The following is a 19,594-nucleotide window of genomic DNA, read 5'->3' as shown; positions in this document are numbered from 1 at the left end:
CAGCCATTCAGTTATTCACCTTTATACATTTATTTCTTAAACAGTGTTCCATAGTTCCTTGTTTATGTAGAATGGAGAGTGTACGCCTTTATTGGGGGGGATGGTAGCATACCCACAGTCTACACAGCCCTGATTGCAAGTGCACCAAAAAATCAGATACTGAAACTTATGCACTGTAGAGGATCACTTCTGCATCACAATGCTGCTTTCCATAGGTGTACATTTGTGTTAGGCAGGGATCTGGTCATTATGAAAATGTCAGGCTAGTCGACTGCCTGCACATTGAAAAAAAACACATTGACGAAAGCACACTCACTGACGACCTTGCTCAGTGATGTCACACACTTTGCAAACACAATCACACGCACACACACACACACACACACACACACACACACACACACACACACACACACACACACATGCACAAATAACCCCCCACACACACACACACATGCACAAATAACCCCCCCACACACACACACACACACACACACACACACACACAAATAACCCCCACACACACACACAAATACCCACACACACACACACACACACACACACATACACACACACGTGCACTTTCTTTATGTTGCTCACTGCCGCATACTGTAAACACTTCTGGCATTCACACACTTTGCACAACTGATCAGTCACACCAGCTTACATAGTGCACATATTACAACATTGTCAGTAACCCATTAATTACTCCAACACACAAAACACATACTTTACAAACTTCCAGTCACTTACCTCACATCAAAGTTTTGATCACTCAGACACACTCAACTTTCTAACATTCACATGTTCTCTGCTACCTGCACAGATGCATTACAAGCAGCAGATCAGTCATACACACATACCCACACACCCACACCCACAGACATACCATTAGTTACACCCCACCTAGCAAAACTCAGTTTTCTCCACTTGCTCCTCACCTACCTAGACAATACTCAGCAAGTATACCTACTTGTAAACACTGGAGCAAACTCACAGCCTCCTGCCCTCATGCCCATCTCAATGCTAGACCTGGCAAATCTCTTGTATAGTAACTAACTCTGTGGAAAAGACCTGTGTACTCCCTCTTCCCTCTTGGTGATTATACATACTTGGCATGTATATGTAAGCAAAGAGGGCATCCCTTGACAAGGCTACTTAACCAGGTAACATCCACCGAAACAAACGGTGACAATATCCTTCATCCTATAACAGATGAGTAGCTCATGTTAATTAAGACCTACATTCAGTAAAAGCCCTATTGACTATATTGCTTACAGGTTATGACTTTTTTTTTCTCCTTCCCACAGAACTCCCGATATCAGACGTATCAGCGGATGTGGAATTATATGCAGTCAAAGCAACCTAGTGTGTTTGTGAAAAGCACAGAGGAGGGAATAGCCCGTGTCCTCAATTCACGCTATGCCTTTCTCCTGGAATCTACTATGAATGAGTATCATAGACGCCTGAACTGTAACCTCACACAAATCGGTGGTCTTCTCGATACCAAGGGTTATGGAATTGGTATGTCACTGGGTAAGTGTCAATGCACAACATTTTACAGGTTTCCTAGTAGCCGTATTGTGTGATGCCTGCACTTTACTCTGATGCAGTTTCACTTGTTAGCATTCCTGTTCTGAGATCATCAAACCACAAGAGGTCACTGTTGAATACAGTGTACGTAAGAGTGAAAACTGCATTTAGCCCAAGCAAACCTAAACCTTTTTGACTAATAGTCATTTAGGATAGCCTGCTAACTCCTCCATCATGCTACCTCTCAACTGTACAGATTTTCATAGCATGTCCAGATTTTTGTATCATATTTTTGGTCTGTTCTTCATATTTCTGGTAAATTAGTGGCAAATCATTTGAAACTGAAGTTAGAAAATACTGATAGACATTTGAGTTTCAGACTTCATACCCTTCAGAGAATTCATGCTAAAGCAAAGCCTGTTATTCTATCAACTTTCTAAGTTCGTAAGAGTAATATTTATAAATTGTCCCTATTTTTGGGCCTTCGTCCCACTTTTATTTATGGCTTTGTCCAGATTTCTTGCTCTAAGAGGTTGAGAGGTATGAATTGCTGACTTAGACCACTTGGATGATCACTTTGCAATATGCGTGCCACTATTACTACTTGTCACTTCAGGAAACATACTACACTTAAAACTATTTTATTATGTGCTGAGGAGTTATTTAAAGTAGGGAAGTGCCACTTCCATAACATACAGGTATTTATCACTTGCTTAATAAAAATGGATATCAGGCTGTCATAGGCCTTGCAGTATGTTTCACAATAAGAAATTAGTGATTTTGCCATCATGAACAATTTTTATTTTGATATTAGACACATCCTTATGTCATTATTTTGATATTAGACATCATGTCTGCTATTATTATTATTTTTTATTATTATTAATCAAGTGAACCATTGTTAAAATGTATAAAAACAGTTTATGTTATGACTGGTCTTGCTTTATAAAACCGTCTTTCTTCACCTGTGCTTTACTGTGTGGTTTGTCTGGTAGCACAACATTTACTTAACTATTTAAGTTACTGAACTTTTTTCATTTTTTCTCTTGTATTTTTTACATTATGATTTGAATGCTGGAGAGCATCTTTGCATTTTAAAGAAATTGTTGCAGGTATAAAAAGAATAACATTAGGAAGCATTCTAGGAAAAGATAGCAGAAAATATGGGAAAAAACAGAGCTGCTGTTGTATAGAAACACCCTTTATCAGGATAAATTTAGATCACAGTGATTCAGTTTCTCTTTGCCTTTGTCTATTTACAATTTAAAATCTGTAAAGATGGCAATTTCACCCTTATTTGTTTGTATCTGTATGCTTCTGTCCATGGAACTACATTTTTACTAAGATAGCATGTCCAAATGGAGTTGATGCAAATGTAGAACAGACTGTGGAAAAAGCTGACCCAAGTACTAGAAGAAACACAGCTACATACAAAATGTGAAAAACTGTTCAGGTGGGGCTGACTAGATGAAAGAAATCACAATCAGAATGACTACTTCCACAGTTAATAGACACCGTGGTTCTGTGTGCAACATGTGAACATTTGCTAAAGGAACTTAGATCTGTTACCATGACAATATTAAGATGAAAAGACAAAAGATAATGTTTGCTTTGTTTTATTATGTATGATTTACCAGAGTTTTATGAACTACAATTAGGTTTGTTACAAATATTAAATAGGCATATTGTTAAAGTGGTGCTTTGCATTTCAAGCCGCTAAATTAGATTAACTGTAACAAAGGCTAGTGCTGTAAAAGTTATATGGTGATTTTGCATGCAGTCAAGAAGAGAAACATCAAATGTTCTGGGGTACTTTATTGCTGCTTTTTTCTGGCTGTTTATTTTACACCTTATAGAGTTCGATACAGTTTTATGCAATTAGGACCACATTGTTAGTACTTGAAATAGGTTATTCATTGTTTTTTTTCCTGCCAGAATGTAGAGCTATTCTGCTGGAAATGCCTAGCTACTTTCTGAAGTTAGTGATACTTCTGTATAAGAGTCTTTATTTAGTCTTCTCAATTATTTAATGCTGCATATCAAGGCTCCTGCAACGGACAATACATCCTTCACAAGGCACTGAGCATAAAACACTGCTAACACTGCTTCTAGTATCTACAGTTATAGCATCTTCAAATTCAGCACACAAAACACTTTACTGTGTTATTCATTTCAATTGCAGTTGTGCTAGCAACTGCAGTGTATTCGCTGTGTAGTTATACTTGGAATGCGAATGCTGTTTTTCTTATACATTTCAATGTTGTTGTGGTGCTAGTTGTGATATATTCATTATGTAAATATACTTGCTGCTGGTTTATTAGATGTTTACTTTGAGGCTGGTGACTACAGTTTTGGACTGCATTGTATGTGATTGTTGGTTTAAGCATTGCTGAATGTCAATGTAGTAATATATTCTGACAAGTTTATTGGCGTGCCTTGCTTGTGTACCCCTCTGTACTTCTCTTACCAGTGATGTGGTGGGACAAAACAATTGGTCAGGCTTCCCTAACCATTGGAAAGTGTGAAGTACTGGGCCTAACATAGTATGTTTTCAGCCCTTATATTCATTAACTTCTGCAATAAGCCCCCGCATTGCTATGGGGACTTGGGACCTAGTTTACTATATTGACATTGTGATGTATGAATCACATAGCATTGACTTCAAAATACTGAATGCACAAAATGCAAGCAAAATGCTCCATACTTGAAATAAATCTTCCTAAACCAGATATCATACAAACAGAGTACTTTATATATTATTTTGTGCTCAGTCATTTCACAGTCAGTTGCTTTAAATGAAGGCAACCCCTCCTTTGCCACCATAGTTTTCTAATTTTATATTTTAACTTAGATAGTGCACTTCCATTAATAAGTGTTTCATATCTTGAGAATTCCTACCTCTTGATTATATACATCCTCAATGTTAAAATATTAAGTGGGGGATAGAGTTTGCATTGTGACTGAACAGTCAGTAAATGTTTCTGCTATTTTTGTCATTAATCAGGCTTTTTCAGAGTGTCGTTTTGTCCTTTGCAATACTGTGTGTCAGGTCATCTGTGTTTTGGATTTGTGTGATTTGATGCAGTAAAGCAGAACCTCACTACAACACATCCTTACTGCTCACAGCCTTAATGCGGTATCAGAAGTCCTAAGTCCCAGGCCCTCAGGCTGATAAGCTTTTAATCATGCATTCTTTCCCACTCCATTCATCCTGCAACCACAGATCACCTCTGAATTAATTAAATGATTCATTTATTTATTGATTGATTGATTGATTGATTGATTGGTTGACATTTGATTAGTGGAAATGTCCGACTGGGTAGTAGCCCATTTTCAGTGGAGGCCCAGTCAGAAAAGTTTCTTATTTAGGCAAGCAGCTTTGTATAGCTTCCTGGTAACAGAAGATATAATTACATCATAGGAAATATATATCTATATCTATCTAGCTAAAGTGACCAGACTCTGAGAGCCTCAGAGCGGGTGCTCTTTAGGTATCAGCGCTAACTCCCATTCTTTTTTATTTGTTTGATGAAAGTTTTTCACTTACCATACTTACAACAAGTAACCATATAAACTGATGATATTGTATTGAATTGTTCAAACCTTGAAAAACTGCCCTTGCAGTTTATAAAGGGCTCTTATACGTTCATAGGTTCATAGAACAATGCTAGGCTATTGGTCCAGAGGCCCTTATAAGCCTAGTCAAGAATCTCACATATGTTCCCACAAAGTCAGCACCTGTTTTCCCTGTCCAGCAGGGACACAGATGAGATCCCAGGGGTATATTTTCTGTTTCCCATCCAGTTGTCCAGGTTCCTGTTAAAGAGGGCTAGTGAGGTACTCTGCTTGACATGGAGAGGGAGTCTATTCCACAGATGGGGAGTCACTGGACCACAAATCTATCCTGCCAACAAGTTCTATTAATGTCACAGATCAGGTTGAGATCTTGTGTGTAGGTTGCATGAGTGGAGTTTGACTTACAACTCTTTTCTTGGTTACTGAGAAATAAACTAATACTCAGTACACATAAACTGCATCATACTGTTGTGTAAAACTCAGAGACTTAGAAACTCACCATTTCTTCATATCTTCATTCTCCCAAGAGCGCTGCAAAAACATCACAAAAGTTATAGGGTCATAGGCTAACAGCCATAGAGCCTTTTTAAGCCTAGCCATTCATACCCCACTTTTTTCAGTTATCAATACCCAGGGACAAGAATGGCTTTAGCATATGCCTGTGCCTTAAGGACATCTACAATCTGCCCCTATCCATAAATGACACAGGTGACAATCCAAAGGTGAATTTGTGATTTCTGATCTACAGGTCCAAATTGCATTTGCACAGGCTCAGCTCCACATGAACGGGAAGTATGCTCAAGAAAAGGAAAATCTCTGAGACACATACCTGTCCCTCTAACATATTTTGTTATTTATGTCACAGACGAGATTTAGACCCTTCAATTGAGTAATTCTAGTGCTGTTTGTTTTGCAAATGTGTAGCAAATGCATCAGGGCTGGATCAGAGACTGCTCTGATAGCTAGCCATACATCACCCCACCCATCTAACTGGTCTTTAAAGGGCACTAAATTGTGAACATACATTAATGCTAGGCAATCAGTCTGCAGTCTATTATACACCTATGCAATAATCAGACAGTGGCTAATGCTGAGAATCAAATCCTGTACCTAGTGTTTGTAAAGCAAATACCTTAACCATTATGCTAACCCTCAATTCACATAAATATATCAGTGTCATATTAGATCCCCACCCTCTCATTTAAACATCAAGCAGAGTGTAGGGCACAAAGTACTAGAACATGTACCATCTCTATGGTGTCAAAGGATAAAGCAGTGACAATGACTGAGACTATCTGAGTTTGATTAGCAGCTCAGTTGCCTGCCAGAGCTGATTGAGAGGGACAGGTGGTTTTGATTCATCACCTGGGTGACACCTAGTAGGAGTACTACATTTTGCACCCATGGAGCACAAACCTGTAAGCACATACTTCCAATGTGGGTACACACACCGTTCAGAGAGTATGCAGAGGCACATTCCCTGTGACTGGCTGCAGCTACTGAGTTTGTAGAGCTGTCCTGAGGGAATGGTGTGCTCCTTCAGGAATGGCAGGCTGTTCCACCAGAGTTGGTAATGAGCCCACTTCCTAAAACTTGACTCTTGCTTTAGGGGGAACAAAAGGGCTGACAATGCACCCCAGGCAGGAATACATGGATCATATTTTGTCTAACGCAACGGTACCTGGCTCTCACCCCAGTAGAACAAAGGCTTCAAATTAGTAAATATCGGAGAACAAGCAAGCAGCTGTGACAGGGTATTAAAAAAAGAAAAGAAAAAAGGTAACAAAACATCCATCGCCTAGCTATAAACATATCAGTATCCTTAGATTTGAAAACCAGAAGCACTTTTGGGATTAACAATTGTATCCCGTATTTTGAATATGTCATGTATCTTAATGATACTGAATTCCAAGGACATCTTCATCCTGCAAACTGCTACTAACAGGCTTTATTGGGTCATTTATTTCTCCCCTTTGACCAAACATCAGTGTCTTTCTTTATAAAAGGCAGTCTGTTACCTGTAACTGTGTGCTCTGCTGTGACTTAATTTATTGCCAAATAAACTTTCACATGGAATACAATCCTCTCTTTGCTAGAGTGGTAAATATTATGGCACATCATTACCCTCACAAAGCTAATAAGTGAAGAGCTGTGTTTTCCTTATGAAATGTCTCTTTAGATTTAACAATAACTGAAATGTATTTTTGCTAAAACTGCAAATGCTTTCAGGACCTTTGTTCTTCAAGACATTAAAAAAGACTCATCTGCATTCCTGTTCCCTCTGCACTAAGACAGGTCTCACAAGTATTTACAAATTGTCCTCCTGTTTCAGGTATAAGGGATAACATATTTTTTTGCATCTCTTTCTCTTCAGTCACTGAACTAAACAGCACGTTTTAACTTGTAAAATTCTACATAAATACTATTGCAAATATTAATTTAATTATAATAGATTTTTTCAGAAGCCAGGCATAAGTTAAATACATACCATTCTTGGACTGCCCCAAGCTTTTATTGTCAATCTGTTAGTTTTCATGGATCAGACTTGTGTGCTAAGCCTGTATAAATATACTTGGTACCATTTCTGCATTGGTAACCTAGAGTTATGCTTATATGTGCACTTTGAATGGCGTTTGTGGGTTTTCTAATTCTGATAGTCAGACAAATCCATTTGTAATCTATGTTTATTATGTACTATATGCATTCATTTGTAATCTATGTTTATTATGTACTATATGCATTCATTTGTAATCTATGTTTATTATGTACTATATGCATTCATTTGTAATCTATGTTTATTATGTACTATATGCATTCATTTGTAATCTATGTTTAATATGTACTATATGCATTCATTTGTAATCTATGTTTATTATGTACTATAGGCATTCATTTGTAATCTATGTTTATTATGTACTATATGCATTCATTTGTAATCTATGTTTATTATGTACTATATGCATTCATTTGTAATCTATGTTTATTATGTACTATATGCATTCATTTGTAATCTATGTTTATTATGTACTATATATGCATTCATTTGTAATCTATGTTTATTATGTACTATATGCATTCATTTGTAATCTATGTTTATTATGTACTATATGCATTCATTTGTAATCTATATTTATTATGTACTATATGCATTCATTTGTAATCTATGTTTATTATGTACTATATGCATTCATTTGTAATCTATGTTTATTATGTACTATATGCATTCATTTGTAATCTATGTTTATTATGTACTATATGCATTCATTTGTAATCTATGTTTATTATGTACTATATGCATTCATTTGTAATCTATGTTTATTATGTACTATATGCATTCATTTGTAATCTATGTTTATTATGTACTATATGCATTCATTTGTAATCTATGTTTATTATGTACTATATGCATTCATTTGTAATCTATGTTTATTATGTACTATATGCATTCATTTGTAATCTATGTTTATTATGTACTATATGCATTCATTTGTAATCTATGTTTATTATGTACTATATGCATTCATTTGTAATCTATGTTTATTATGTACTATATGCATTCATTTGTAATCTATGTTTATTATGTACTATATGCATTCATTTGTAATCTATGTTTATTATGTACTATATGCATTCATTTGTAATCTATGTTTATTATGTACTATATGCATTCATTTGTAATCTATGTTTATTATGTACTATATGCATTCATTTGTAATCTATGTTTATTATGTACTATAGGCATTCATTTGTAATCTATGTTTATTATGTACTATATGCATTCATTTGTAATCTATGTTTATTATGTACTATATGCATTCATTTGTAATCTATGTTTATTATGTACTATATGCATTCATTTGTAATCTATGTTTATTATGTACTATATATGCATTCATTTGTAATCTATGTTTATTATGTACTATATGCATTCATTTGTAATCTATGTTTATTATGTACTATATGCATTCATTTGTAATCTATATTTATTATGTACTATATGCATTCATTTGTAATCTATGTTTATTATGTACTATATGCATTCATTTGTAATCTATGTTTATTATGTACTATATGCATTCATTTGTAATCTATGCTTATTATGTACTATATGCATTCATTTGTAATCTATGTTTATTATGTACTATATGCATTCATTTGTAATCTATGTTTATTATGTACTATATGCATTCATTTGTAATCTATGTTTATTATGTACTATATGCATTCATTTGTAATCTATGTTTATTATGTACTATATGCATTCATTTGTAATCTATGTTTATTATGTACTATATGCATTCATTTGTAATCTATGTTTATTATGTACTATATGCATTCATTTGTAATCTATGTTTATTATGTACTATATGCATTCATTTGTAATCTATGTTTATTATGTACTATATGCATTCATTTGTAATCTATGTTTATTATGTACTATATGCATTCATTTGTAATCTATGTTTATTATGTACTATATGCATTCATTTGTAATCTATGTTTATTATGTACTATATGCATTCATTTGTAATCTATGTTTATTATGTACTATATGCATTCATTTGTAATCTATGTTTATTATGTACTATATGCATTCATTTGTAATCTATGTTTATTATGTACTATATGCATTCATTTGTAATCTATGTTTATTATGTACTATATGCATTCATTTGTAATCTATGTTTATTATGTACTATATGCATTCATTTGTAATCTATGTTTATTATGTACTATATGCATTCATTTGTAATCTATGTTTATTATGTACTATATGCATTCATTTTTATTCTATGTTTATTATGTACTATATGCATTCCTTTGTAATCTATGTTTATTATGTACTATATGCATTCATTTGTAATCTATGTTTATTATGTACTATATGCATTCATTTGTAATCTATGTTTATTATGTACTATATGCATTCATTTGTAATCTATGTTTATTATGTACTATATGCATTCATTTGTAATCTATGTTTATTATGTACTATATGCATTCATTTGTAATCTATGTTTATTATGTACTATATGCATTCATTTGTAATCTATGTTTATTATGTACTATATGCATTCATTTGTAATTTATATTGTACTTTTGTCCAAAGTCTTGGCTGAAATGGATCTTCTACCAGTCAAAAAAAACAGTTGAGGGAATCCAGAAAGCTGAGAACCACAAAAAGGATGCCCAGATGGGGTCATCGCCCAGCCACATGGGAAGATATTCACAATGAACATTCATTCCAAAAATTGAGACTTTTAATATAACAACCATGGATATGTAGTTCAAAAAAAAAAAAAAAGGGAGGCTTTCCGAAACAAATAAATCAACCACCCATAACCTTTACTTTGCCATATGGGAGTGCTTAAATTAGTAGACATGCTTTGGCTTGCCCTCCTGTGAAAAAACATGTTTTAAAATTTGTATGTTCCGGGGTTATTCTTTAGGGCATCCACAGACCCTGCTGCACTATTTTTAGAGCAGAGCATTGTGACTGAATGAATTGTATCATGGTGTACACCTGTAACTGTCTATAACATTACGGGGGCAGATAGAACTGCAGCCGCTGAGTATAGAGTAGATGTTGTGTGTGTGTGTGTGTGTGTGTGTGTGTGTGTGTGTGTGTGTGTGTGTGTGTGTGTGTGTGTGTGTGTGTGTGTGTGTGTGTGTGTGTGTGTGTGTGTGTGTGTGTGTGTAGCTATCTGTGTAGAAAAACTATTATCTGGCTGTTTCAGCTGCACTAACTATTCAAGTTCAGAGACCTATAAATTATTCACTAATGAACGTTTGCGCCATGCAGATCTTGCATATCTCTAAATCACTAGTTAGCTATTTGTTAGTACTACTAGGACATACCCGTGAAACATTATTACTGTTGCACATTATTGCTGCTGCAAAGCTAACTTTTCTGAATGAATCCTATATTTAATAATTTAAACAAACAAAAGTAACTTGCTGGTAATGTCTATAACTGCAAAAATTATATAACTGCAAACATTATACAACATGCCAACTAAACAATGAGTGGTATTTTACTTTTAAATGCTTTTTTGAATTTATTTTATTAATAGGGAAGCCAAGATGTTACATATTCTGCATTTGCTTTTTTTCCTTAAAAAATGCAGTGCTTTTAAACTTCCATTCATTGGGTATTTAATGTGGCATATGAAAATATCGAAAACTATTTTCTAGTATGTAGTCTGACCTTGGTTCCCATGGCTTTGCCACTCAAGAATTCACAAACTGTACTTGATAAAAACATGTCTGGTATTTTATGCGCTCGGCAGGACAGAAATATTAAGCATTAGACAATTCAGGGAAATAACATATGCTGACAGAGCAATATATTTCAGAGAGATGCACAAAATCAAGGAACACAGTCTGAAGACTGATTAAATTGAAAAATGGGAAATTAGCTTTGTGAGTTAAAATACAACAGTGTTATGAGGATTATTTTCACAGCAGGAGGGTTGCAAATGAAAGGATGAGACATCCTTATGATGTAATGGAATAAAAAAGCATAGGAATCTGAGAATGCATTCCACAGGCATAAATGGCATTTTTCTTAAGCTTTTAGGAGAAGTTGAACACTATTTAACAAACAGCCTCAGCTTCTAAGTGACTAAGCCCTCAGACAGACTAAATGGACTGAGTAGTCCTTATCCACTGACAAATCTATGCTCCTTTGTTTCTGAATGTGTCAGTCCTACTTAACATCTGATATAAATTTATTTATTCATAGTTTGTTAACACCGCTAACCCTTCCGAGTACAGCCCATTTATGGGGGGAGGGGGGGCAGGAAAATGTAGTCTCATATAAAAGCAGCAATAACAAGGAAGTGTGAAACTAAATACCAGCTATAGATGGGTGAGTAGGTCATGATGACATTACTAAAGGAAAAACTGATGGAACCTTATCAAACCCAAACAGCATGATTTCATGGGCAGAACTCCATTCCATATGAAAGATGCATAATTTCAGTCTTAGTAGTAGGAGAGGTGCAACAGGGAAGAACCATATATGCAGCTGTTCAGGATGCCAACAAGCCATTTTATTCTGAACTATAGAGTATGTGCTAATCAAACTAGCAGTACAGGAAGGGGTAGAACAGAATGGTAACACACAGGGAACTAATCGGATGTTGCGTCAGTGAAAGTGGGGATAGCGGCTGTCATTTTATCAGTGATAAGAGCAGCCCTATTCGATTCTTTCAGACAGGACACTAGGCAGGACCTAGAATGCTATATTTTTGAATTTGTTGATCACATGGATCTCTATAATGGAGTGAATATAATTCTGTGATAGGAATGCATGCAAAAGTTTTTAGTGAGATCAAAGGTTTGGCTACTACAATGCAGTATGAAGAATTGCAGGTAAATGTATAAAGAAGGTAAAATCATTGAAATGGCATATTGCCTGAAAATAGGCTACAGCAAGCTTAAAGTAGGAAATGGGCAAGGTGCTGGCAGCACTGATAGTGCAAAAATAAGGCTGCACTGAAGAAGGCAGCAAGGCTACAGCAAGCTTAAAGTAGGAAATGGACATGGTGCTGGCAGCACTGATAGTGCAGAAATAAGGCTGCACTGAAGAAGACAGCAAGGCTACAGCAAGCTTAAAGTAGGAAATGGGCATGGTGCTGGCAGCACTGATAGTGCAGAAATAAGGCTGCACTGATGAAGGCAGCAAGGCTACAGCAAGCTTAAAGTAGGAAATGGGCATGGTGCTGGCAGCACTGATAGTGCAGAAATAAGGCTGCACTGAAGAAGGCAGCAAGGCTACAGGAAGCTTAAAGTAGGAAATGAACATGGTGCTGGCAGCACTGATAGTGCAGAAATAAGGCTGCACTGAAGAAGGTAGCAAGGCTACAGCAAGCTTAAAGTAGGAAATGGACATGGTGCTGGCAGCACTGATAGTGCAGAAATAAGGCTGCACTGAGGAAGGCAGCAAGACTACAGCAAGCTTAAAGTAGGAAATGGACATGGTGCTGGCAGCACTGATAGTGCAGAAATAAGGCTGCACTGAAGAAGGCAGCAAGACTACAGCAAGCTTAAAGTAGGAAATGGACATGGTGCTGGCAGCACTGATAGTGCAGAAATAAGGCTGCACTGAAGAAGGCAGCAAGGCTACAGGAAGCTTAAAGTAGGAAATGAACATGGTGCTGGCAGCACTGATAGTGCAGAAATAAGGCTGCACTGAAGAAGGTAGCAAGGCTACAGCAAGCTTAAAGCAGGAAATGGACATGGTGCTGGCAGCACTGATAGTTCAGAAATAAGGCTGCACTGAAGAAGGCAGCAAGGCTACAGCAAGCTTAAAGTAGGAAATGGACATGGTGCTGGCAGCACTGATAGTGCAGAAATAAGGCTGCACTGAAGAAGGTAGCAAGGCTACAGCAAGCTTAAAGCAGGAAATGGACATGGTGCTGGCAGCACTGATAGTGCAGAAATAAGGCTGCACTGAAGAAGGCAGCAAGGCTACAGCAAGCTTAAAGTAGGAAATGAACATGGTGCTGGCAGCACTGATAGTGCAGAAATAAGGCTGCACTGAAGAAGGTAGCAAGGCTACAGCAAGCTTAAAGCAGGAAATGGACATGGTGCTGGCAGCACTGATAGTTCAGAAATAAGGCTGGACTGAAAAAGGCAGCAAGGCTACAGCAAGCTTAAAGTAGGAAATGGACATGGTGCTGGCAGCACTGATAGTGCAGAAATAAGGCTGCGCTGAAGAAGGTAGCAAGGCTACAGCAAGCTTAAAGCAGGAAATGGACATGGTGCTGGCAGCACTGATAGTGCAGAAATAAGGCTGCACTGAAGAAGGCAGCAAGGCTACAGCAAGCTTAAAGTAGGAAATGGGCATGGTGCTGGCAGCACTGATAGTGCAGAAATAAGGCTGCACTGAAGAAGGCAGCAAGACTACAGCAAGCTTAAAGTAGGAAATGGACATGGTGCTGGCAGCACTGATAGTGCAGAAATAAGGCTGCACTGAAGAAGGCAGCAAGGCTACAGCAAGCTTAAAGTAGGAAATGAACATGGTGCTGGCAGCACTGATAGTTCAGAAATAAGGCTGGACTGAAGAAGGCAGCAAGGCTACAGCAAGCTTAAAGTAGGAAATGGACATGGTGCTGGCAGCACTGATAGTGCAGAAATAAGGCTGCACTGAAGAAGGTAGCAAGGCTATAGCAAGCTTAAAGCAGGAAATGGACATGGTGCTGGCAGCACTGATAGTGCAGAAATAAGACTGCACTGAAGAAGGTAGCAAGGCTACAGCAAGCTTAAAGTAGGAAATGGACATGGTGCTGGCAGCACTGATAGTTCAGAAATAAGGCTGGACTGAAGAAGGCAGCAAGGCTACAGCAAGCTTAAAGTAGGAAATGGACATGGTGCTGGCAGCACTGATAGTGCAGAAATAAGGCTGCACTGAAGAAGGCAGCAAGGCTACAGCAAGCTTAAAGCAGGAAATGGACATGGTGCTGGCAGCGCTGATAGTGCAGAAATAAGGCTGCACTGAAGAAGGCAGCAAGGCTACAGCAAGCTTAAAGTAGGAAATGGACATGGTGCTGGCAGCACTGATAGTGCAGAAATAAGGCTGCACTGAAGAAGGCAGCAAGGCTACAGCAAGCTTAAAGTAGGAAATGGACATGGTGCTGGCTGCACTGAAGAAGGCAGCAAGGTTACAGCAAGCTTAAAGTAGGAAATGGATATGGTGCTGGCAGCACTGATAGTTCAGAAATAAGGCTGCACTGAAGAAGGCAGCAAGGCTACAGCAAGCTTAAAGTAGGAAATGGACATGGTGCTGGCAGCACTGATAGTGCAGAAATAAGGCTGCATTGAAGAAGGCAGCGAGGCTACAGCAAACTTAATGTAGGAAATGGGCATGGTGCTGGCAGCACTGACAGTTCAGAAATAAGGCTGCACTGAAGAAGGCAGCAAGGCTACAGCAAGCTTAAAGTAGGAAATGGACATGGTGCTGGCAGCACTGATAGTGCAGAAATAAGGCTGCACTGAAGAAGGCAGCAAGGCTACAGCAAGCTTAAAGCAGGAAATGGACATGGTGCTGGCAGCACTGATAGTGCAGAAATAAGGCTGCACTGAAGAAGGCAGCAAGGCTACAGCAAGCTTAAAGTAGGAAATGGACATGGTGCTGGCAGCACTGATAGTTCAGAAATAAGGCTGCACTGAAGAAGGCAGCAAGGCTACAGCAAGCTTAAAGTAGGAAATGGACATGGTGCTGGCAGCACTGATAGTGCAGAAATAAGGCTGCACTGAAGAAGGTAGCAAGGCTACAGCAAGCTTAAAGTAGGAAATGGACATGGTGCTGGCAGCACTGATAGTGCAAAAATAAGGCTGCACTGAAGAAGGCAGCAGATGAAACAAAGGAATTTGAAATGTAACAGTTTGTAAAATTAGCAGGAAAGGGGGTCATAATTCCAATATAAAGCATACTTTAAGGACTTACCTGATGTTCAGACTATGCTGCTGAAGGGATCAGTTATTCAGTGTGATGTTCAACTCTTCAAAAAAACAGTTCATTACAAATAAAACAGTGGTAAGCGCTGAAAGGGTTGTTGTGCTGAAAAAAGGCTTTCCTTTCAGAGAACACTGCAAAAAGCAAGCATCTTCTTTCTAAAAGCTGTGACCATTAATTATGTTTATTAGGTGGTGTGTGATGACATAGTCCTCCAGTGGGACAGAGGGGTACAGTATTCTCTACCCAATGGAAAATGTCCCCTTCCATCTCCAGCTTCTGTTTTCTTTGATAAACTAAAGTTGTGGGAATGTATTTTCATCAGAATGTTTCATGAGAATCACATTTGAGGAACTATCCTATAGCTATATTTCTGCAAGGACATAGGGACAGGAATGGTCAGACTATGGCAGCAGGGGCGGTAGGGGACAGCATTATATATAACGGCAGGTCAAGAGACTTGAATGTGTGTTTCTTGATAAAAAAGGAAACAAATGACACGCAAGTACCTTTTAATGGGGGAGAAGATATTGGAATTCATCATTTCAGCAAAAAAGATTCTTTAGAACTTGAGGGCATAGTAGAGTTTTGAACATACTGTGAGACAGAAAGGATGTGATGAAAATTATTTTACAGACTGACAAAAATGTAAAACACTGTACTAGACGAAGAGTGACAGAAAGTGAAGCAATCACAGGCTTAGAGTATATGGGATGACCATAAGGGACATAGGGTAGTCAATGGCAGCTACACACTTCTTAAAAACAATGAATTTGTATGCTCAAGTGGTCAGATATGACTGGACCACAGGCTCTTATCTGCTAATAGTAGCTAAGGCTTCACAGTCAGATATAAGTATAACTGGATTTTACTGAGCCAATATACCCTGAAGGTTCATAAACTGCTCACATCTAAACAATGTTTTAGTACTGTAAAATGTTAGACCTCTATGTACAGAGTGAAAACAATTCTCAGTTATTTCCAGTAGTTGTTAACTATTGCTACAAATACAATGACTGAACAGTCTGTGAAGAAGAAGGTCCAGCTGTCAACAAGATTAGTAGAAAAGGACAGTGGGCATGCACTAAGCATCAGCTTTGTTTTTATGTTCCAGAAAAAAACACATTAGTCATTGTAGCTGGAGGAGCAAGCCAGGCAGAGGTGGCAATGTGCATTTTTTTCTATCTTGCTCATTACAGTAGGAAGTTATCTAAGGAAAGATCTGCCAGTCAGTGAAAGCTCTCCAATCAAATACAATATTCTGATTCCAATTTAAATATGGTCCTGAAATGTGTTTTTACCAGGATTTGGTATACTGTGAGACTGGAGCATGTGTAAGCAGTTTTTCACCCTTGCTAATTTTTTCTCTTTTCTCTGCATGGTTGTGTGACCATGCAGACTATATTAACGTAAGGGTGGGTGTTCATCCTCCATGTGACAAACATGTTTTTTTTTTTCAGTTTTGTCACCTAGCCCATAGGTTAAGCAGGTATATTTTTTAATGAGATTATATTATCAAGTTAAGTAAGATATTGTCTTTTCATAAGAGATCCTCTGGTAAGACATTGTATGTCAGCCTGCAATACGTAGTCAAAGATAAAAAGTGAGAGTTGGGGATATAAGTATAGCCAAGACGCTCCTCACACTCTTTCCATGTATTGGAAATGGGACTTAGTATAGTAGGAACGACGCCTGTTCATATGTTCATAGGTGTGTACTAGGCTAATGGCCCTGTGGCCTTTACAAGCCTAGCTATAGGATTACCCTGGCATCATGCCACCCGACCTTAGTTCCCAGTGCCTCTGTCAAGTAGAGCCACTGGAGTTATCCCAGGGTGAATTTTCTATTTCCCATCCACTCATCAAGATTTCTCTTGAAGAGGGTCAGCGAGGTGCTCTGCTTGACATGTATAGGAATTTTATTCCATAGCATGTGCAGTCTCTGGGTTATGTACCTGTCCCTCCAGTACATTCTGTTGATTGTGGTAATGAGGTTGAGGTCTCTGGAGCGTGTGGTGCGGAGGGATTGGGATTTCTTTAGATGTGGCATTTCTAACAGAGCTGGGTCAGACATGGCTTTATAAGTCAAGCAGAGATCGCCTCTAAGTAGGTGATATGAGACAGAGAATAGTTGGAATTTTTTGAGTCTGCCCATATAGGACACGTGTTTAAGGCCTAGGATCCTCTTTGTGAGGTACTTTTGTGTCCTCTCCAGTTGTTGCAGGTGTCTAGTGAGGTACATTCTAAATGGGACATTGTACTCAATGATTGGCCTAATGAGGGAAGAGTAGAGGGAGACAATGACCTCTTTCTTCCTGGATGCAAAACCCTTAGTAATGATATGTGCCACATAGAAGGACTTTCTGACCACACTGGCAATGTGGTGATCAAAAGAGAGGCTGCTGTCAACCTGTGTTCCCAGATCTGTTATAACGCCTTCTGCATTCAGTGGACTATCATCAGTGTGGTAATTCATGGGAACCGGGTTATTCCCAAAGGGGATAAAGACACATTTTTTGGCATTGAGCTTAAGGCCATGGTTCTGACACCAGTCATTGGTCTCAGAGAGGAAATTCTGTAGAATGTCAACATCACTTGGGGAGTTAATAATAGCTCCCTACTTGCAATTGTCTGTGAACTTTGTCAGCCAGAGTCCCTTCTTGTTGGCCTGGACTTCAGAGAAGTAAATAAACAGGAGAGGATCCAGAATTGAACCCTGTGGGACTTCACTCGTGACTAGTCAGCAGTCTGACTTGGAGTCAGCTACTTTCACACTGTGGGTTCTATCTGTGAGTCAGTTTGCAACCCACCTAATGATATAGGGGTTGATTCCTAGCTCAGTGAGTTTTTCTATGATTCCTGAGTGGGGAATGGTATCAGAGGCCTTGGCCATATCAAGGTAGGCTTTATGAACCACCTTGCCTTCATCCACAGCTCTGATGACTGACTCAAAGAAGTCGACCAAGTGGACTAGGCATGATCTACCCCTCACAAAACCAAACCGTGTGGGATCCAGAGTTTGGCGATTCCCTATATCCTTGTTCATTAGGTCCATGATGATGTGTTCTGTAGCTTTGCGTATCAGACTTGTCAGGCTAATGGAGCGACAGTTCCCAGGGTCTGTAGTCGATGCTCCTTTGTGGATAGGGATAACTGTAGCAGTGCGCCATTTGGTAGGGACAAAGCCTGAGGTGGGGCTGTGATTGAACAGGGCACACAGGTGAGGTGCCAGTTCACTCTGTAGTTCACGTAGAACACAGCCAGGGATATTGTCAGGTCCCATAGAAGGTGTATTCTTGGCCTTGGACAGTGCTGTTTTAACTTGTGCAGCAGTAATACTCGGTGACTGGCAATCTACTGGTATTGTGATTGATCCTTTGGGGGGGAGGGGTAAAGTTGGCACTTAATCTGTCGGCCAGTATATTGGCAATATCTGTTGGCTTGGTATAGGAGGTACCATTGTGCAGTAGCTCAGAGCAAATCTGGGCTTTGCCATGGAGATTCTTTACATAACTATAGAAGGCCTTGTGGTTGTCTTTACTGTCTGCTGCAATTGTGTTTTCATAGCTAGCTTAAGAGGATTTGATTAGGCATCTCAACTTTTTGTTAAGGCTGATAAGGGAGTTTTCCCAATCTTGGGACTTCACCTTATTCTGCATCAGTTTCCTCCTTCTGTTGTAGAGTTTGTTTATGTCAGGGGACCACCAGATTGGCTTCCTTTTTTTGGAGTAGAGCGTATTGGTTCAATTGATTATGGCAAGATCCATGCATTTGTCTACGTCTTCGTACAGTGCATTGGTGTATGATTTGGCAGTCATGCAACTATTCCCCATTTGCATGGGTGCTGTGAAGTTAGCCACCTCTAGTTTTATGAGCCCAAAGTTAGGTTTGGAGAAGTTTTTCATGGTGATTACCTTTGAGGGTGGGGGTGGGAGGATGTGGATTTCCAAGGTGATTAGTTTGTGGTCAGATCTAACCAGGGAGAAGCTGACTATTGGTGTAGAGCAATGGTTGCCTATGTTAG

The 19,594-nt window shown here is 38.4% G+C and overlaps 1 protein-coding gene across 3 annotated transcripts in view; it reads left to right on the top strand.

Annotated features, from left to right (window-relative positions):
- GRIK5 (glutamate ionotropic receptor kainate type subunit 5) overlaps positions 1-19,594 on the top strand; it is a 3,838,183-nt gene that overhangs the window by 3,710,387 nt on the left and 108,202 nt on the right. For all 3 annotated transcript variants that reach the window (XM_044080789.1, XM_044080790.1, XM_044080791.1), the window contains one exon: positions 1,311-1,536. In XM_044080789.1, the coding sequence (XP_043936724.1) occupies positions 1,311-1,536 (226 nt within the window). The remainder of the gene's footprint in view (positions 1-1,310; positions 1,537-19,594) is intronic.

The sequence above is a fragment of the Protopterus annectens genome, chromosome 8.part0, assembly GCF_019279795.1.
Source record: "Protopterus annectens isolate FY-2018-M chromosome 8.part0, PAN1.0, whole genome shotgun sequence".
NCBI lineage: Eukaryota > Metazoa > Chordata > Ceratodontiformes > Protopteridae > Protopterus > Protopterus annectens.
Note: the sequence above shows the minus strand (reverse complement) of the source record. Positions and strands in the feature narration are given on the sequence as shown.